At 50.6% G+C, this 21326-nt stretch overlaps 1 protein-coding gene across 1 annotated transcript in view; it reads left to right on the top strand.

Annotated features, from left to right (window-relative positions):
* The window catches only part of LOC123649817 (phospholysine phosphohistidine inorganic pyrophosphate phosphatase), a 101425-nt gene that overhangs the window by 11438 nt on the left and 68661 nt on the right, over positions 1-21326 (top strand). The window contains exons 2-5 of the mRNA XM_045568015.1: positions 4897-5084; positions 8577-8730; positions 15058-15121; positions 15740-15832. Coding sequence (XP_045423971.1) covers positions 4897-5084; positions 8577-8730; positions 15058-15121; positions 15740-15832 — 499 coding nt within the window. The remainder of the gene's footprint in view (positions 1-4896; positions 5085-8576; positions 8731-15057; positions 15122-15739; positions 15833-21326) is intronic.

The following is a 21326-nucleotide window of genomic DNA, read 5'->3' as shown; positions in this document are numbered from 1 at the left end:
CCGGCTTGCCGGGAAGAGGTGAAGGTCAGTGCAGAAATCCAGTTGGGCCCCAGGAAGTGGGGGCAAATCCCCCAGGAAGTGGGGCCTCGTGCTCAGGCAGGGCTGTGGTCTCGGAGGGGCTGTCTGACGGCCAGGGCCCTGCAGAAGCCCCTCTCCCTCAGGGTCTTGGCTGCTGGGGGTGGGGTAGCCCTTCCTGGAGCTGGGCCTGCTCCATGGTGGAGTCCCTCTTTGCAGGGTCCTTTGCAGCTCTCTGCAAGCTGTGCCTGGGTCCTCAGCCGTGCCAGACGTGGGGTTTCCTGACCTTCTGGAATTCTTGTGTCTCAGGCCTCCCAGGCCCCAGTCTGTGACATCTGGCAGCAGGCTCTGCCAAGGGATGGTGAGGGTTTGGTTTCTTGGCTGTCTTGGTCGGCTTGGGCTGCCATGACAGGTACACTGTGTGGGGCTTCCCTAACAGACCTTTGTTTTCCAGAGCTCGAGGCTGGAAGGCTGAGATCGAGGTGTCCGTGTGGCCGGTTTTGGGGGAGGCCTCTCTTCCTGGCGTGTGAGCAGCTGCTCTCTTGGCGTGTGCTCACCTGGCCTCCTCTCTGTGCTGGCACGGAAAGGGGAGGAGGGAGAAAGAGAGCGAGCTCTGGTGTCCCTTCTGAGGACACTAATCCTGACATATCAGGGCACCACCCTATGACATCATTTAACCCAAATAACTCTACAAAGGCCCCATCTTCAAATACAGTCACATTGAGGGCTGGGGCTTCACCATAGGAATTTTGTGGGGACAGAATTCCATCTGTAGAATCAGCCATTCAGGGCCCCCTGTTGTCACTCGCCATTTCACACATGCAGCCCACGCACCCCTCCCAGCTGCAGTCTTCATTTGCCGTCCAGCAAGACGCCCGGGAGCTGAGCTGGGCCTGTGTTCTGGGCCCTTACCCGGGGCCCAGGGTCTGGGGAAGTGCCAGCTGCCCTCGCTGGCTGGTGGAGGGCCCGCCCGTGCCACCGCAGGGCTGTAGGCTTTGCTGCTTACAGGCCTCGTGTCCCTGGGCAGGTCCTGGCCTCCCAGGGCCTCTGTTTTCTGTCTCTAGAGTGGGGATGCTGGTTCTTGCCTCCCAGGCTCGTTTACTCTGTCTGTCCACACGTACCAGTAAGGGCCACCTGCGAGCCAGGCATCTGGCCCTGGGGACGTGTGTGAGGGACAACAGATGCCTTGGGGCCTGAGGGCGGAATCAGATGGTGGATACTGAGGGCAGGCACCCGTGCTCACCCAGAGGCAAGGCTCGATATAGTGTCACATTAATATTGTACAATTTTCATGGTAATAGTGAATACTATTATTATTTCCAGTGATTTAAAATAAGGAAGAGACAGCCTGGGACTGGTCCCCGGGGTCTGTGGTGCCACCAAAAGGGGGCTTGGTCTGGAGGCACCAAAGGACAGGACCCAGAGGACTTGCCCGAGCATCTCACACTAGGTTTTTCAGGGACAGATCGTATCTCTGAACCCGTACGTGGTTTTAAGAGCCTGTGTTTGGATGAACTTACATGGGTGTTTCAGAGGAGACCGATGGCTTCAGTGTCCCCAAGTGAGTTCCGTGATTTACTCATTTTTCACCCCGTGTGAAGTTGTGTTTGGAATGACAGATGTGAGGCACTGTCATCGCACTGTCACACGGATTGTTCACTGTTCTGAGAAGGTCACATCATCATTCATTAGCAATAATTAGTCCCCCGGGACCCCCTGCACTTCTTCACTCAACTGCTCCATTAACCTGGGTGCGAATCGCACGTTCCAGGCGCCAATCAATGGAGATCTGCCCGTAATGCACAAGGTGACGCTATTAGTTACAATATATTAACTGCCTAATTTAAAAATAAAAACGCTATCTTTATGAAGGGCAATTAACCACTAAGTGTAATTGATAATTCATAAACCTCTGATTAGGAAAGACAAATACTAAGAAAGGAATGAATCGGCCGGGCTGTTGACGACATTGTCAGCCTCGCTGTCCCTGCACTGTCGGTAGATCTACAGATTTCTCACTAAATTGCACCTGTCAGCTGGGAGGGCTGGGAGGGCCTAGAGGCTCATCCCAACATGGGAGTGCGTGTTTTCACCACTGAAGCCAGTCTGTTTCTGTCGGGGCTTCTAAGGGGTCTGCAGGCCCAGGGACACCCTCTGGGAAGTAGCTGATGAGGTCATTTAGAATGTTCCATCAGTCAGTCATTCTGCAAACATCTATGGAGGGCCTCGTGTGCACCAAGCCCTGTGGGAAGCCCCAGGGATGCCATGGAGAACCGAACAGACCCCATCCCTGAACTCGTGGTGCACACAGGCCAGGGAGAAAGACAATGAACAAATGCATACAGCGAGTGGTTGGAGATACTGGCTAGTGTTATAAAGAAAAACTGTGACAGAGACAGGGCAGGGGCAGAGGCCCCCAGGATGGTGGGAGGAGGGGACAGTGGCCTGAGACATACCACCTTCCTAGTTGCTGTTACCACAGAGGGCCAAATTTGGAGTCCCCCCAACACCCCAGTAGTAGGGTGAGTGCCTGGCTCATCCCTGCCTCTCCACAGTCCTTCCCTCCAGCCCTCCCCTCCAGCCCCACCTTCCACATTCTTCCAGCTGCCCGTTCTTCCTACCTAAGAGGGCGGGGCCCGTGCACACCCGCCCGCAGCAATGGTGGGCTGTTCTTCCCACCATCTCCTTGTGTACCCCGCAAGTGCCCAGGTGGGCCTGGGTCTTCCAGGAGGTCTTCTCTAAGACCCCACACTGGGTCATGCTCTTTCCCCCATCCATAGGACACTGATTTCCTAATCCTGACTCCACTGTAAATATAAATTAGCCTTTGTCCCCAAAGTTTCAGTCTCAGGAGGGGGAATAGAAAGCCATTGGCATTTCTGGGACTCAGTTTCCTCCCCCATAAAGTGGGATAAATTATGTTCTCATTGGGGTTGAGAGTGAGCTGAGTTGTTGGTTGGGTCTCACTTGCTCAAATGGAAGTTCCAGGCCTTAGTTCTGAGTAACTGGCTTGAATCTGTGTCTTATTAATACCTCTGGATTCCTCTGACAAGCATGTACCTCCTCTCTATGTGTGTTTCTTTTTAGAGACAGGGTCTCACTCTGTCACCCAGGCTGGAGTGCAGTCATAGCTCACTGTAGCCTCAAACTCCCGGGCTCAAGCAATCCCCCTCCTCAGCCTCCCAAGTAGTTGGGACTGTAGGCATGTGCCACGACGCCTGGCTAATTAAAAAAAACTTATTTTTGTAGACACGGGGCCTTTCAATGTTGCCCAGGCTGGTCTCAAACTTGTGGCCTCAAGCAGTCCTCCCACCTTGGCCTCTGAAAGTGCTGGGATTACTGACGTGAGCCGCTGCACCTAGCCCTTATAAGTGTATTTTTTATAAATTATAAATTATGCATTTGAAACTGGTAATGTATTGCTTAGATTATTTAAAATATACAACTTGAAAGGATGGGTGAAGAGTCAACTCGTCTTCCTGCGTCTTTGGAGACCAGCGAAGTGTACGTGTTTAGGGACCTGCCTGAGAACAGTACTGGGTGACAGGGTAGTCGGTTAATTTTACTAGGCTTTCTTAGAAGTGCCTCCCGGGACTGGCAGCCTGTTTTCTTTTCCACAACTCCACACTGCAGCTCTGTGCAGATGCCACGTGTGACTACTGCCTCACCGGGCCAGGTTGTGCTTCTCTGGCACGCTGGTCCCCTGCTGGTGGGCGCCTGGCCCTCTGGCCTCCTCTCCCTACGCAGACGCCCACGCACCGGCTCTCTCCCAGGGTCTGCTCTTCCTTCACCTCTTTATATGCCCACTGGAACCTTCTCTCCCTGAGGATCTCGGTGCCAGAGCTGCTTCCCCAGGGAGGCCTCCCCCAACTGGCCCAACCCACCTGGTCGCCCTCTGTCTCTTCGCCCCGCTAATACCCTGCATAGGGCCTCTCCTTTCGCTTCTTTTGTGGGCTTCCTTGTTCGGTGCCAGCCTCTCGCCCACCCACCCGACTGTGTCTTGGGGAACGGGGGTCTTGCCGCGCCCACAGCTGCAGTCCCATGCCCTAGGCCAGTAATCATGTGTCGAAGGGTGAATGCTGTCTCGGTCGGGGCCTGTTCAGCATCTGCTGTGTGGTTCTGCACTCCGAGAACTTGTCCACGTGCGGCCGGGGTGGGGCGGGTCTCCCTTGAGGCCGGGTGGGGGAATGCTCGGTGCTGCAGCACCTCAGGTTCTTGTTGCTTTAATGTCGGGTTGGGACAGGGTGGCTTGTCTCGTCCATCCATCCCGGAATAGTTCGTGTGCCTGACGACTTCGGCAAGCCTTTTCTTCATCGATAGTGGTGGGGAGACAAACCTGGGCTTGGTCCCTCCGCTGTGCACTTTGGGAAAATATGGATCAGGGGTGAATACGGCACAGACAGATGCGGCTCAGACGCAAGGCAGAAACGCAGAGTGTCGGGGAAGGTGCAGAGAAATAGCTGCGGACGTGCGGAGGCGTCCTCCAGCCAGGCCGAGGACAGGGTGACGGAGGGGAGGTGCTGAGTGGGTCTTGGGGTGGGTAGAATTGCCACAGGCGCAGAGGCAACGTGTCCCGGGTAGAGGGAGAGGCATAGACAGAGAAGGTCGGGTGGGGAACCCTGGGGAGGCTCAGCTGGGTCAAGTCCAGCGAAGACGGGAAGGAGAGTGTGGGTGGCATCATGGTATGGGATCCCCTAAAAAGGGGCCTGCTTCAGCACAGAAACCCAGCTTGGACACACCTGGAGTCAGTCAGGGCCACTCAGGGACTCACTGTGCTGTGGCCTGGGGCTCTAGTGGTTGCCCGTGGAGTGCGTCTGTCCCTAGCCCAGGGCCCCACACTCCGCGTGCCGACATCTCCCTCAGCTTGTTGTCCCCCTACAGACTGAAGCAGTCCCACCTGAAGGTGAGGTTCTGCACCAACGACTCACAGAAGTCCCGGGGAAAGCTGGTGGGGTTGCTTCGGCGGCTGGGATTCGACATCTCTGAGGACGAGGTGACCTCCCCGGCACCGGCCACCTGCCAGATCCTGAAGGAGCGAGGCCTGCGGCCACACCTGCTCATCCACGAAGGTAGGCCTGCCAGGCTGGGGCCTCATGGGGTGGAAGTTCCCCTTTTCCAGGGTGGGCACGGGGAGGGGGCTCACTCTCAGCTGGGCCACCCACTGGCAAGGACACAGAGGTAACACTTCTTGCTACCAGCACCCACAGCTGTGTGTGTGGGGGGTGCACAGCAGAAGCTTCAGGGGGCTTCCTCCTGGGGGCTGGGGATGAGTTAGGACCTCACCCCATCCATCCCCTGGCCTCACACCAGAGGGTTGTTAAAGCAGGTTCCAGAGGGCTCCAGGGAGGAAAACCCTAAGGCAGCTTTTCCTTGATCTAGGATAGAGCAAGGGGCCAGGGAATTGCCAAGGGGGAAAGTTCTAGCTCCTGTTGAGAGAGAGAAGGAACATGAATGAGAAGCTAGATCAGGGTCCATAGCTTTCACAAGTCTGGCACCTGTAGCCTCCAACTATGTTTGTGAAAACCAGCCCTGCTGTGTGGAGCAGTTTGCAAATGGCTGTAGGAACAAGGTTTGCATCCTGATTTTAGCCTGAATGCAAGAAAAGAGCCCCTTTGACCCTCAGTGGTGAGTTTTCTGGGTTTTTTGGGGGAGTGGAACAAAGCAGAAGGAGCAATATTATCTGGTGCCTGTTGAATATTTAAAAAGAAGAGACATTAGCAACACTTCGGAATTCAGGACCAACTTCTCTGTTGGTCCACTGAAACTTCTACCCTCCTCTGCACTTGATATTTTTATTTTTATAAACCACTGGGGGAGGCAAACATGCTTTTTTCCTTCCCAGGGCAAGTGTGGGGGCTCTGAAGAGGCGGAGGGTGCTCCCTGGAAGGCCCGAGCGTTGAATTCACAGCCCTGGCGCCAGCGAAGGGCGACATGCCCAGCCTTTAGAAATCTTGTTTCTCAAAATCCTTTCTCTGCAATCTAGGATCCCTGCCAACATCTTTAGAACATGGTCTTCAAAGAAATAAGACTTAAGAAAGAAATTCTGTCCTCCCTAGCCCCCAGAAAAGGGTTGCTAGACCTGGGAGTGGGCTGGAAGCAGCAGGCAGGAGAGGGGAGTCAGCGTGTGCTCAGCCAGTGAGTCAAACCAGCAGACAGGGAAGCCCCAGAGGGCTGGAGGGGCCGCTGCCCTTCCTCAGCTGTGACCCCGCATCTGTGCTTTCAGCAACTGTACCTGTGTTTTCAGACTTGGGATTTTCTTTCAAGGTTTATTGTTGATGGGTTTTTCCCCCAACATTTTATTATGAAAATTTTCAAACATACAGCACAGCTCACAGAATTTTTACATGGAATACTTTCATGCCCATCACCTAGATTGTCAATGACACTTCATGATTCTCTTCACTCTGGATCCATCCATCCCTTCATCCGTCTATCCATGTTATATTTTGGGTGCATTTCAAAATAAATTGCAGACATTCGTATACTTTCTCTAAATGCTTCAGCGTGCTATTCACTAGAGTTTAAGATTTGCTTACAGTTTTTTCTGTTGGTGTAAAATTTACATACAGTGGAATGCACACACCTCGAGTGTACTTTTGCTGAGTTTTGACAATGCACACACCTGTGGAACCCAGCCCCCACCAAGATCTAGACTGTCACCGTCGCTGGCAGTTCCCTGGTGCCCTTCCCAGTCAGGTTGCCCCACCGCAACCTCCTAGAAGCAACCATTATTTTGACTTTTTCCAGTATAAATCAGTTTACCTATTCTGGGATTTTATATAAATAGAATCATACAGTATACAATTGTGTTGGGACCCTGCAGTGCCACCCCCAGGCTCAGTGATTTGCTGGAAGGACTCACAGGACTCGGCATAGTGGTTGTAACTCACAGTTACGATTTATTACAGTGACAGAGTACAGGCCAAACTCAGCACAGGGAGGAGACACATGGGGCAAAGGCCAGGAGGAACCAGGTGGGAGCTTCCAGTTGTCCCCTCGAACTGGACTTGGACGGAGCCGTGCCCAGTTATCCCAGCAATGCTGTGTGACAACACGCGGGAAGTGTTGGCAACCAGGGAAGTCCCTGAAGCGCGGTGTCCAGGGTTTTCACTAAGGGTCAGTCACGTAGGCATGTAGCTACTATGTGACTGACCTTAGCTACTTGTTCCCCAGCCCCCCAGAGTTCAAACTGATACAGCATCGCCCAGGGCTGCAGGCATACAGCAACAGATGGTTTCCATAATCACGTAGTTAGCACAAACTGTATGGTCAAATTGATACAGTTGGCCTAAGGCCCCAGGCTTGCAAAGCCCCTCTTATCGGGCGGGATATTGCAAGGGCTCAGAGGTTATCTCTCGGGAGCCAGTCCTGAAGATGGATCTTTCTTTGGAATGTGCAGGCTTTGAGCAACCCAAGCCTGCTGAGTTAACCCTGTCTTTCACAATAGCCTTTTGTGTAAGGCTTCTTTGACCCAACATAGTGTGTTTGAGTCTCATCCATATTGTTGCATGTGTCAGCAGTTTTTTCATTTTCATTGCAGAGTAGTATTCCACGGAGTGGACATACCAAGGTTTATTCATCCACATGTTGATGGATACCTGGGTTCTTCCCAGTTTTAGGCTATTGTGAATAAATCTGCTATAAACATTCCTGTACAAGCCTTTTGGGTAAACACCTGGGAGTGGGATTGCTGGGCCGTAGGGTAGTGTATATTCAGTCTCATAGAACGCTGTCAGACGTTTTCCCAGAGGGGTCGCACTATTCGACACTCTCTCCATCTGCTGCAGCTGTTCGATATCCTCACCGGCCCTTGGCATTATCAGTCTTTTTAATTCTCACCATTCTGGTGGGCATGAAGTGGTATCTGATTGTGGTTACTTCAATTTTTTTAATCCAGAAAGGTCAACGTCTAATACTAAGGGAGATGAGAGCATGTTTCTTCTAGGAACTGAACACATGAAGCCAATCAATGACTCTATCCTTGCAGCTTTTCCTATTTGAATTTAAAATGGGGTGAGGGGTCAAAGGAGGAGGAAGGACTTTCCTAAGGGAGCTGGAGACCTGGGCCGGTGGGGAGGAATTCTGCTCCTTTTTTCAGGACCTATGTGTGAGTTTACCTGAAATGTGTTGATGGCTCTTGTAGTCTGGGACCAGCGGTATCAACCCTCCAAGGTTGTAAGCAGCCTCATTTCGTCCTGCTGCTGGGAATCTGTGTCCTCCAGACCCTTCCTAGTTGCACAGCTGTGGGTTTCCTGCCTGCAGTAGTGAACTAAGGGAGCCGTGGGGCTAATGCTGGTGTTGGGAGGGAGGGTCCTGGGAGTGGGTCCATCTTTGTCCTAATAAGCTCTGTAGCTGTGGGGAGCCGGAACTCTCTCATCTATGAAGTGGGAATAATACCTGTTCCTTGTCCACGTCTCATGGGAGTTGTGAGGATCAGAAAGAAATTGTGCATCTGAGACGGGGGTGGCAGATGTGACAGACAGAAGGGTCCCTGGTGGGAGTTGGGGGGCAGGTCGTGTCACCCCAGGGCTTGATCACGCTCTCTCTCACTCTCTTTCCAGGAGTCCGCTCAGAATTTGATGAGATCGACACGTCCAACCCAAACTGTGTTGTAATTGCGGACGCAGCAGAAGGCTTTTCTTATCAAAACATGAATAAAGCCTTCCAGGTGCTCATGGAACTGGAAAATCCTGTGCTCATATCCCTGGGGAAAGGGTAAGTGGGCTGCAGGGACAGTCGTTGCTTAGTGCTCTGGGTGATGCTTTGTGGCTGTCTGACTTACAGAATCAAGAGAGAAGGATGCCAGAAATGGCAGGAAACAGCAGGAAGCGGGGTGTGGAGGGAGCACAGGTGACCTTCTCCCTCCTTCTCTTTTTCTTGCTTTTTCTCTTCATTTCTTCCTTCCTCTCCTTTAATCATTGTTTTAGGAAGTTGGACTACGCTGTCCTCAGGAGCTGGTTGATCAAGCTTCCATGTGGACCCTAGGCTAGAGCTGGGGTGGGGATGGGGATGTCACTGCAGATGGCGACCCCCGTGGAGGTCTCAGAGGCCAAGAGTCGATTGTCCCAAGTTTAGAGCAAACCAGGAGAAGGTGCGTTTGCACAGGATATAGCACGGGGTGTGGAACAATGGTCCCAAGGGACACCCGAGTAGAGAAAACAGGCTCGAGGGCCTGTGGGGTGGTCTGTGCACGGCGTCTCCGGCTGCAGAGCACTCGCTGCCTCTGCAAAGCGGGGCTTCTGTGGCCAGTGATTGTCAGGCCTCCGGCACATGCCTCTCCATCCCTTTCTTTAAAGAAACAGCATTGGTTACTGCCCTTAACATCTTTTCTTACCACCAAGATCTCACATGTTCATTGAAGAAAAATTAGAAAACACAGATGAGCAAAAGAAGAAAAAAAGTACTTTTAGTGCTGCACAAGGAAAACAGCTGTCAACATGTTGGTGCATGTCCTTCCCAGGGGTTTCCTGTGCAAATAGATCATCACAGATGGATGTATTCGCAGCACTGGTATCAAACTTGACCTCGTCTTTTCACCCGCTTTTTATCGTTCTCCGAACAACATTTGTGAATGACTTCCCAGGCAATAAGTGGATATCTCTGCAGCACAGTTACCCATTGTGTAGATGTCCTGTAGTTTTTAAAAACTGATCCCTGTTGATGGACATTTGGGTTGTTCCTGATTTTCTACCATAGTAAGGCTGTGATGAGCATCTTTGTGCATTTCAGATGATGTCCCCGAGGACAATTACAGAGTGAGCATTTTTGAGGTTCTTGATGCATGTTGCCAAGTTGCTTTCCAGAAAGCTGAGCAGGTTGATTCTGTCATCAGCAGAAGCAGCACTAGATTCTTAGCGTCACAGGCTCTTAAGGTTGCAAGACATGTTGGAGGCCCTATCCCTGTTTCTCGTGCGGTGCAGGAGTTCTAACACCATCGCTCAGGAGGTATTTTCCAGCTTAGGTGCTTCTGGTGACTGAGCACTCACTGCTTCTCCTTGCTGAACAGGGCCAGCTAATGGACTAGACAAGGGAAGGACTTTTTATTTAGCCACTGGCCATTGCTAAGCACTTTACATACTCCATCTTGTTTAATTCTGACCGCAGCCCTGTGAGGTGTACGCAGGGTCATTGCTATTTTGCCAGTGGGGGTGTTGAAGCACTGGGAGATAAGTAAGCTGCTGTTCCTCAGCTGGTGAGTGCTGGCAGGACCAGTTGTGCCACCTGGACTGGCTGGCCCCAGAGTCTGTGCTTGTCACCACCAAGCAACATTCTAGACCACATGTTTGGCCCATACAAATGTTTTTTTTTTTTTCTTTGAGCCTGTGTTTAAAAATTGGGAGATTTTACATAAAATATCCAGATTTCTGGATTCTTTTAAAGAATCAGAACATCTGGCAGTATTGGGCCTCACATTGCCAGCACACACAGCAGCTTGGCTGGAGCCACTGCCCTATTAGTTCCAGTTCACCACAGACCCCGCCACTCCCTATTGTCCTCCAAGCTTCAGAGTCAGCTGCCATTTGTTGTTTTTTTTCATAGTACAGAAATATTTCTTCATGCTATGTTTCTATGAAAAATAGACAAATGAAAAGATGTTTCAAGAAAGAAAAGAGAGTACGTATTTTTTTAGGAACTAAAAATTTCTGGTGTGTTTATCATACAAATAAAATGTATCCTGTTTTACTCAGGGTTTTCCAGAGAAATAGGAACCTACAGGATGTGGATATATACATATGGAGAGAGATTGATTGTGGAGGCTTGGTAAATCTAAAATCTGCAGGGTGGGGCTGGTAGGCTGGAGACTCAGGGAAGGTTGCAGTTGAACCCTAAGGCTTTCTACTGGTGGAATTCCTTCTTGCTCGGGAAGGTCAGGCTTTATTCTATTAGAGCCTTCAACTGCTTGGACGAGGCCCACCCACTGCATGGAGGGCAGTCTGCTTTGCCTATAGTCCGCCAAATTAAATGTTAATCTCCCCAAAGAACACCTTCACAGAAACATCTAGAATGATGTTTGACCACATATCTGGGCACTGGGGTCTAGCTAGGTTGACATGGAAAATTAACCATTGCAGTCCCTTTTTAAACTTACAGCCATCTGTAATTTAGGTCACTGCTACGGAGCAAACCACAGAACCTGGCCTGCTTAACCCATTCACCTGGGCTTGGCCCTTCAGGCATTTGAGTTACCGGTTACCAACCCTGCACTAGAGAACAAGAAGCTCAGTTATAACTCATTCATGTGAAAACCTTTTTCTTTAAAATTATCTCATAATTATTAAAAATCACTATTCCAGATCGTGGGTAATAGTTGATATAAATATGTTGTTGAAAAAGAAAAAAATGGAACCAGTTGCTTTCAGCTTTATAATACTGCCTCAAGTTTAATAGTAGGCAAGGGTTTGTTTAAAAAGAAAAGGTTAGTGGGGTCTCTAGCTCACGGGGGTTGTGGGTGTTTAGGAACCAGAGAAAGGAACTGACAGCTTCCAGGCTGAGTCACAGCTTCCCAGGACGGCCCAAGAACCCATGAAGAGCTGCTGTCATTGGCTGCAGGTCACCGCTGGTGAAGGCCTGTCCTCTACCGGAGCAGGGCTCGGGCCCAGCGGTGCTGGCCGTGGCGGCAGGAGCGGCGGGTGGAGGCGCCAGGGCAGAATGTCCCCCTCCTGGAAACGGAGTGATTTACATTTGGCATCTGTTTGGACCCGAGAGTGGGAATTGGCTTTGTAATTTCTTCTGTCATGCCGCCCTCAGAAAATTAAGCTGTTTACGCGACAGACTATGGAAGGTTAATGGCTCTTCTGGGAAAGGTCAAGTGGTCATTTTGAAGGGAGGCTGTGCTGAATAATCGGAAACGGCCGAAGGGTAGAGCATCAAATCGGGTCTGACTCCTCCTCCCGGCGAGCCCCTCTCTTCCCAGCGTCCGCGGCTTCCCCTTTTGGTGGCTGGACTGTGCAGTCCTGCCCCGGCTGCCCTGGCTGTGTCACGCCAGCAACACGGGACAAACACACACCTCCAGTGTGTGGAAATAACCTGGGCCTTTATGTTTAAGAAACTGTGCTCGTATTTACGATCTGAAGAGAAACCCGAGTGTGTGGCTGTATTTCCTTTATCTCTAAAAAAATGTTTTCAGCGGACGGTTGGCCTCAAGGTGCCTTTTTCTTTTCCTGAATGAGTAAGAAACAAAGAAAAATATTCTGGGCACTATAAAAACAAGCCCAGATTCAGTTAAAAAAAGAAATACTGAAGTTTCTAATTTTGATTTCTGGAAGTCAGTGTTGTCTTCAGACTCTGAAGATTAGCACAGCAAAGGCGAGGTTTTGATCGTGTATTTTAAGTTGCACGTTCAGTTTTTTCCTCCCATTCAGGACTAAACTTAAATGTAAGCAAGTCCGGGTCTCTTTCCCTTTGGAAGAGACTCGGGGGAACGTGAGGCCGGCAGAAGCGGCCGTGGGTCTCCTCGGAGGATTCCCAGCGACGAGAGGCGCGGGCCTGGGCCCACCCAGCCTCCGTCTCCAGGCGGCCCCGGCAGCGGAGGGACAGGAGTCTGGGCCCAGAGGCTCCCAGAATCCTCAGCTCCAAACAGCTGTCGCAACAGGGTGGTTTGGTTTTTTTAGTTTTCCTTCTGTTCTCTGGGTAAGCATTTCCTGTGCTGGGTGTACGCTTCTGTCACCTGTCCTCTGTCCCGGGCTCTTCCACACAGCCCGTCCTCAGGGAGGCCCTCCCTGGCCCCCTCATGCCTTCCTTCTTCCCCTCACTCAGGTGGGCTCGAGGAGATGAGGGTCGTGGCCTCTGAGGGCCTGTGGGAGGCCTTTGCCGGGGTGGCGTAGCCCACCGTGTCGTCAGCAGGAAGCTCCAGCTGCTTCCGAGGGGCTCCCTGGGCCCAGACGCTCCCATTCCCCTTCCTTGTAGCTGGGCGACCTCCTTACCCTTCAGGTCTCAGCTGTGGGACACGTCTCCTGTCTCCCTGTCCCCAGCACGTCCCCCGCCTTACTCAAGCAGAGTGCCGCAGAGCACGGGTTTCCGTTGTCATCACCCGTGTGTGTTTGTGGGCTTGTCAGCTTCCCCACTAGACTGTGAGTCCCTGCGGAGCCGCCTGGGTCTGGGAGTGTCCCCGAGTCCTGCAAAGGGCCTTTGGGACAGCTGTATGTTCCTGTCCCTGAGGGACCGAGTTCACACTGACCAGCGCCGGCCTCAGGACCTGGCGTCTCCCTCGCCCTCTTGGCCAAACTGTGCTGTATTTCATTCACTGTCTCCTTCAAACTCTGCCTGTAATTAAATCACCATTCCAGAGTAGCTCACTGTTGAAATGGGAAAAATAAAAGCAAACACTTTTTTGAGTCTGTATAAATGCAAGATATAGGTCTGGATTCTGGATTTAAGACATGAAATTAGGGATGTCTAAGCCTGTGTTTTGGGGTCACTCACTCTGTGAGTACATGCAGTGTCCCAGCTGGCCTGTCCCTGTGGCGTGGCCCAGGGCACAGAGCTCAGAGGCTGGGGGCAGGCTTGGGGTTCACTGAGAGACTCTCGAGTCCTGTCACCACAGGGCATGCCCCTCCTTCGACAAACGGACTCCAGGCTCCCAAGCCCCTGATGGGGAAAGTGGCAGGGACCCAGGCCTTGGCAAGGCCAGGATTTGGCTGAAGCCCTGCAGCCCGGCCGGGAAGCTACCGAGGGGACAGCAGGGAATGCAGTGGGGCAAGTGACTGATCCCTCCCGAGCAGCTGGGTGGGCAGTGCAGCTCCTACAGCTTCAAGGCATGGGGTGGGGCAGGAAGGGACAGCAGGGTCCCCAGGAGTGGCAGAGCTGGAGGACAGGTACAACCCCGGGGCGGCTCCTAGGGAACTCAGTCCTAACACTTCAGATGGGCACACAAGGCAGCTCAACGGCCCAAGGTGGAAAGACCTGTGCTTGTTTTTCTTCCCCCGACTCTTACTTTCTTGCCTGTGTCTCAGCCTGTGTGAACAGTTATTAATCTTTTCTGAGCAGTTTCTGCGTGCTAGGCATCACGTTAAGAGCTTTGCACACATTGTTTTGTTCAAGCTTCACAACAGTCCGTGAGGTGTAGGTATGGTTTGTTGTTTGCTTTGCCCATTTTACAGATTAGGAAACTGAGGCCCACGGGGCTCCAGGAACCCCAAGTTGTCAGAAGGCAGAGAGAGGATTTGAAGGCTGAAGTCAGCATGCTTCTCTGTCCTTCCCTCGGGTTCTCTGCACACATGCTTTCCCAGTGCCCCCCAGACCAGAAGGGCACGGCAGGAGGCGAAGGGAAACAGATGTGCTGGACAGCAAGATATTTTAGTAATTCTGAGCACCGGCTCCCCCTCTTTGTATTCCTGGGCTCCAGCGAGTCCTGTCTTCAGAGTGGCACAGGTTCAACCACCTTCTCCCCTCCCGTGGTCAGGTGGCTTTGCTCAGAGAGAACCGGGCTTGCTCCCCCGTGTGTCGAGTGCCTTGAGGCTCGTGTGACATGGGCATGGGATGGCCCAGGCGGTGGTGGCCAGGGTGCAGCCCAGCCACGGAGCCGGTGAGCACACTCACAAGAGCAAGGGACTGTCTTGAGAAAGGAATGCTGCCGCGAGCCGAGCTGGGAAGAAATAGCTGTCTTCTCGTAAAAGCATCTGGCGCCTGTGAAGCGGGCACCTCGCTTGACCCCGGCTAATAGGAGATGGGGCAGGGCGCTGTGGAACTAATGGAGTTCTCTTCTTCAGGCAGCAATCGGGGTTAATTATTAGCAATTAGGGGTTCACCACATGCTCTGCGGACCTGCTGTTCCTTCCCAGAACACAGGTCACTTGTCTTTCTCTGTGTTGGCCACTGGAGCCATCTGGCCCCGGGGCCCCCTGTTAGTCATTGCAGGGGGGTCCCCACAAGGCTGGCAGCAGGGGCCTGTTCTGACTGAACGAACCGTGGCGTCCCTGGAGCTGCCAGCCCACTGTGCTCCCATGTCCCTGTTGCGCTGGCCTCCATCGGCCACTCCCAGCAGGCGTCTGGACCGGCCCTCGGCCCTGGCTCAGCTCCTGTGTCCCTTCTGCTCTCTTCTAGGCGCTATTACAAGGAGACCTCTGGCCTGGTGCTGGACGTCGGGGCCTACATGAAGGCGCTCGAGGTACTTGTCCTGGTTCTGTTCTGAGCCCTCTTCGGATCTCAGGGTGCTTGGGATGTTTCCAGTCTTTCTGGAGAAGAGGGGTGCTTAGCGTATGAAGGGCTTCTGTGTTCCTAAGTCGGCCCTCCTACTTGGGGCTCCTCTGGCGCTGGGCCCCTCACCTGCCCTCGTTGTCACTCTCCCCAGCCCTCCCTCCGTCTCCTCTGGTGGCACAGCCCTCGCTGCCCACACTGACCCCGCCGGCTCTCCCCGTGTGCTCTCTGCTGCCCTCCTCTCGGACTCACAGCTTCTGTGCCTGTGCGGACCACCCTGGCCTCTCCCCTGCCCCTGGGCATCTGCAGCACCTCAAGCTCCATGTGTCCTCACTGGACTCCTTCCTGATGTCCCCTTCAGTGTCCAAGGCCATCTGTGGCCAAGCCCTCAGATGGGGCTCCCCATGGTCCACTCTGACCCACGTCCCATCAGCTGCCCCAGCCAAGGTCTCGTGTTTCTCAGGACACAGCACCCGGCCTCTTCAAGGGCCGTGACCCCTGGGGCACATTTGGGACAGTCTTCCCTGGGTTGGGCACACACCTGTTCCTTGATCCCAAACCCACACCATGTCCTTTTCTCTCTTCCCAGTACGCTTGTGGCATTGAAGCCCAAGTAGTGGGGAAACCTTCTCCTGAGTTCTTCAAGGCTGCCCTGCAAGCCATCGGGGTGGAAGCCCACCAGGTAGGTTGGCGCCTCTCGAGGCGAGTGTGTGGGGCAGCCCCTGGGTTCAGGGCTCAGGCAGCCTGTGGGGCCCCCATGGGAGCAGAGGAGGTGCGCTCAGTGCTTTCAGCCTATTAAATTAGTTTCAGTGTGAGAGCGAGAAACGTCTGTGGCTTTTTCAAAGTGACTTTTTGCTGCTTCTCTGGAAGGATAAGAATTGATAAGTCCTATCAGTGTATTAAAAATATTTTTTTTTGGAAAGTCAACATAACAGCAAGATTACAACAATAGGCCACCTTTATATTATGACTATTTTGGGGACAGATTGCCTTCCAAACTTCTAAATCCTAAAAAGAAAAAAAGCAGTTATGATTTTGTCCACAGCTGCCGCCCCACCCTGAAATTTTCGAATTTCTCCACATCCTTGCAAATACTTATTTTCTAGGTGTTTTTTTTTTTTTTATATGAACATCTTAGTGGGTATGAAGTAGTATCCCATTGTGGTTTTGATTTGCGTTTCCTAACAGATGATGATGTTGAGCATCTTTTTATGTGCTTTTTGGGCACCATTAGGGGTTTTAATGCATTGCAGTTATGTTCTAAAATGACCATATTTTTTGAAAAGCGTACTACAATAAGATAGGATAGCAGGGCGTAGTGGCTCACACCTGTGGTCCCAGCTACTCTACTTGAGAGGCTGAGGCAGGAGGATTGTTTGAGCCCAGGAGTTTGAGATTGCAATGAGCTATGATGATGCCAGTACGCTGTAGCCTAGGCAAGAGAGCAAGACTTTGTTCCCCACCCCCCAAAAAACAAAGTGAGGCTCTGACAAGTGCTACAGTGTGAATGAACTAGAATGGGCAAGTCCATAGAGACAGAAAGCAGATTAGTGGTTGCCAGGACTGGGGACACAGGGGAAAGGGGAGTCCTGCTTCATGGGTATGAGGTGATGAAAGTATTGGGTGATAAAAGTATTCCAGAACTAGATAGTGGTGATGGCTGCACAACATTGTGAATGTGCTTAATGCCAATGAATTGAACACATTAAAATTGTTATAGTGATAAATTTTATGTAATGTGTATTTTAACACAATAAAATTTTAAAAACTACCTTAAAAAATCAACAGTAATTTTTCAGTATTATCATATTCATTTTCAAATTTCCCTGGCTATCTCAGAAATGTTCTTTTACGGTTGATTTGTTGGAATCTAATCCATATTAGGGCCATACCTTGCATTGGTTGTTTCCTAAACCCCCTTTTGTAACCATTCATCATGGAACAGTTCAAACGTCTGTACAAGCAGAAAGAGCAGCACAAGGAACCCCAAGGTACCCATCATTAAGCTTCAATATTATCAACTAATAACCACTTTGAATTGTGAAGTAATTTCATACTCAAAAAAGTTGTAAAAATAGTTCAAAGAATTCCCCTCCTCCTTCACCCAGCTTCCCCAAATGTTGGAACTTACATCATAACCACAGAACAACTATAAAATCAGGAAATCCACACTGGAACTAGATTGTTAACTAATCTAGAGGCCTTATTCAGACATCATCAGCCATCCCACTAATGGCTTTTTGGGGACACGTTGCATCTAGCAGTCATGTTCCTTGTGTTCTTTACTTTGAGACTCTTTCTCAGTCTGTCTTTGTCTTTCATGACCGTGGCATTTTTGAAAAGTACTCATACTTTAATTTAGATGTTGCATTTTTGGCAGGAATCTCAGAGAAATGATGCTGTGCCCCTCTCGGTGCACCCTGTTAGAGGCTTGTCGTATCCTTTGTCCCGTTATTGGTGATACTGACTCTGATCACCAGTTGAGGAGGCATCTGCCAGGGCTCTCCACTGTAAAGTTACTCTTTGTCTCTTTTGATAAGTATCTTGTGGGAAAGTACTTTCACACTATGTAAATATCCTCTTTCTGATCATTCTCCTAATTTTAGCACTGATAATTCTTTTTATATTTAATTATTATTGGGGACATGATAGTTGTGTATCTTTATAGGGTACCTGTGATGTTTCGATGTAGGCATATAATGTGAATTAATCAAATCAGGGTAATTGGGGTATCCATCACCTCAAACATTTATCGTTTCTTTGTGTTAGGAACATTCCAATTCCACTCCTTTAGTTATTTTAAAGTATACCCTAATTTGTTATTGATTGTAGTCACTTTGTTGTGCTAGCAAATATTGTTCATTCTGTCTAATTATATTTTTGCACCCATTACCCATCCCCACTTTATCCCCACCTCCCGCTACCCTTCCCAGCCTCTGGTAACCGTCATTCTACTCTCTGTCTTCAATGAGATCAATTGTTTTTAATATTTAGCTCCCATATGTGAGTGAGAACATGTGAGATTTGCCTTTCTGGGCTTGGCTTATTTAACTTAACGTAATGTTCTCCAGTTCCATCCAAGTTGTTGCAAATGGCAATATTTCATTCTTTTCATAGCTGTATAATATTCCATTGTGTATATGAACTACAATTTCTTTATCCATTCATCTGTTGATGGACACTTAGGTTGATTCCAAATCTTGGCTATTGTGAATAGCGCTGCAATAAACATGGGAGTGTAGATATTTTTTTGATATACTGAATTCCCCTCCTTTGCATATATACCCAGTGGTGGGATTGCTAGGTCATGTGGTAGTTCTATTTTAAGCTTTTTGAGGAACTTCCATACTGTTCCCTATAGCGGTTGCACCAATTTACATTCTCACCAACAGTGTACGAGGGTTCCCGTTTCTCCACATCCTTGCCAGCATTTGTTATTGCCTGTTTTTTTGATAAATGCCATTTTAACTGGGGTGAAATGATATCTCATTGTAGTTTTGATTCGTATTTCTCTGATGAAATTCACAAAGCAAGACATGTTTAAGGACTCTAACTTGTGTCCTCTTCCTGCTATTCTGTCTCTACCGGTCTTGCGTACGTGGCCATTTTTATGGATATTATGGCTTATCTTTCCATTTTTAAAATATGAGCAACCATGTATATATTTCTGTCCCACTCTTGGGATGAATTTAAGAGAGAAGAAATTCTTAGGATAACTTGCTATAGAGAGGGAGAAAGGCTAATGTCATAATCTGAGTTTTTAAAAATCAGTATTTAAAATTATATAAGTGTGCTCAGAACCATCTCAAACAACCCCCTCCCCCACCCCAAACCAAAACCAAAAAACCCGCCACTGCCTAGAAAACAGGCCTGGAAGGAACTGAATGTCCAGACGGCATCGTTGGTTATATTCGGATAGTTCCACACGGGGTGACTCTCCTCCCCTGTGTCTTCTTTTTGGCATTTTTCAGTCATTTGCACAGTGAGCATCTGTCACATTCTGAATGAGAAACGCTTCTCCCCACACCCCAAAGTAGAGCCGGGGCCCTCACGGGGCGCTGGTTAATCCTGGTTTCTCGTTTTCAGATGCCGGCAGTGGGGGCTGGGAGACAGTGAGGTCTGTGGACTCCTGGCAGGTCACCACGTCTGCTAGAGGCTCTGCCACCCTGAGCACTGTGCCCCCGACTTGCTTTCTCTGGTGTCTCTGAGCCCATGTGGCCACATCGTGTCTCATTTACCTCCCACACTGTCATTCTCTCTTCTACCCTCAGCTGACGTTTCTGTCTCTCCCCTTGACAGGTGAGTGGCAATTGCATGCCATTTTCTTAAGACGTTCATTAATGTTACTTGAGTCTCAGGATGTGTAGACACGTTGGAGCAGTATTTCAAAATAAGGCCATTTCAGATGAACTGCGTCCTATGCACAGGGTAATAATTCTCTGTTCCTGCCTCTTTATTTTTAATGAAAAATGCCTGTGAGGAGCTATCTTGCTGCCAAAGTGCCAGGCTGTGGTAAGCCTTAAATTTTTCAAGCTGCTTTAATCAATAAAGTTATCACCAGTCATTTCCCTTGATAACTGCTTCTTCCTGAGACCTGACTCACTTCTTGCTGCTGAGGGGTTTTCAGCCTGCACTCGGAATGGACATAACTCCCCAAATCCAATTTTCATCTTAACCTTTCCTCAATAGCCTAGAAATAACAGATTGCTGGTATTACTCTAATAGATTGGAAATTCAAACCTCCTAGAGGCAACCAGGCCCCTTCTGGGATTCAGTATTAAGGCAAAGAATAACACACCTTAAAGGTTACTTCTAGAAATGCCTAATTCTCATGGTTTAAGCTTTCAAATCAGTGGGTGGTTTTATAGCTGCATATGAAAGCCTGAATGACGTGAAGGTTTCAGCAGTCCTTCGTGATCATAAGAAGTTCCATCAGTTGCAAACTGTGTAGGTTTCATGGAAATTGTGACTGTGTAAAGCAGAGTGCTGAGTCAGATAGGGCAGGAGCTGGGGCTGGAGGGGCCTGTTTCACAGGTGAGGAGCCCCAGGCTCGGAGAGGACAGCCCTTGAATACCCCGAGTCCCCCGGGTGCCAGGCACACCCCGGTGCTGTCACCTACCCATTTTTTTCATGAAATCCTTATTCCAGCCCAGTCATAGGTGCTTGCGTTGTTTCCATCTTGGGGTTAAGACAGGATCTCTCGACTTTGGCACTGCTGACGTTTTGGGGCCCCATCTTTCTGTGGTGGGGGACTGTCCTGTGCATTACAGGCTGCTCGGCAGCCTTCCTGGTCTCCACCCACTCCCCTCCCAAGTTGCGAAACCAAAAATGTCTTTAGACATTGCCACATGTCCCCTGAGGAGAGCCACAGCCTTAAGGACGTGGTCATGGGAAAGTCTTGCACTGAACCTGAGACCACTCTGCTGATGAGGAGCAAAGCTGGGACCCAAACCGTCGTCTTCCCGTCCCCCCGCAGTGCTCTTTGCTGTACCGAGTTTCTCAGGGATGGCCAGCAGCAGCCCAGAGTCCCTGAGCTCCCGGAAATGAAGTTTGAAAGGCATATTTAGTAGTACGGTATCATTTTCTATTTTGAAAAATGGTAAACTATGTATTGTTGGCAGAACACAAACTGTTGAAAACAAAGTTAGAGAAGACCTGGGGTGATGAGGGTGGGCAGAAGACGCGGTGATTTTCACGGGCTCATGCCCACCAGACAGGCTAGGAAAAAGGGGGTGAAGTTTGTAGGCTTCTCCAGGGAGGGCTGGGCATGAAAAATGGACCATGCCCTGCCACTTTGTTCCCTGATTCTCAAGACATCAGTCCTGACTGTGGGGCTTTGGGGACAGTCTGTAGCCCTGGTGGGAGGCCTGTGGGTGGGGAGTGTGTGTCTACGTGGGGGCCGCTCAGGGCCAGTCACTTCCCCCATGGCCTCCCTCCCCCCCAGGTATTTCCACTGAGGGCCTGTCCCCTCCACTCCCCACCCCCAGTGGCTGAGTGCCGCCCACCAGCTGTGCATGTTTTCTCTGAGTGTCAGTTTGGGGACAACCCTGCTCAGCTCCTGCTGGGAACAGGCTTCCAGCACTGAGAGAGGGAGGGCCGGGGGTGGCTTGGGATGCCCGCAGCCCTGGTTCGAATTCGCATCTCTTGCCCCTGACACCTGGCACCGAGCCCTGCAG

The sequence above is a fragment of the Lemur catta genome, chromosome 14 (assembly GCF_020740605.2).
Source record: "Lemur catta isolate mLemCat1 chromosome 14, mLemCat1.pri, whole genome shotgun sequence".
Classification (NCBI taxonomy): domain Eukaryota; kingdom Metazoa; phylum Chordata; class Mammalia; order Primates; family Lemuridae; genus Lemur; species Lemur catta.
This window is presented reverse-complemented; position numbering and strand designations above follow the sequence as displayed.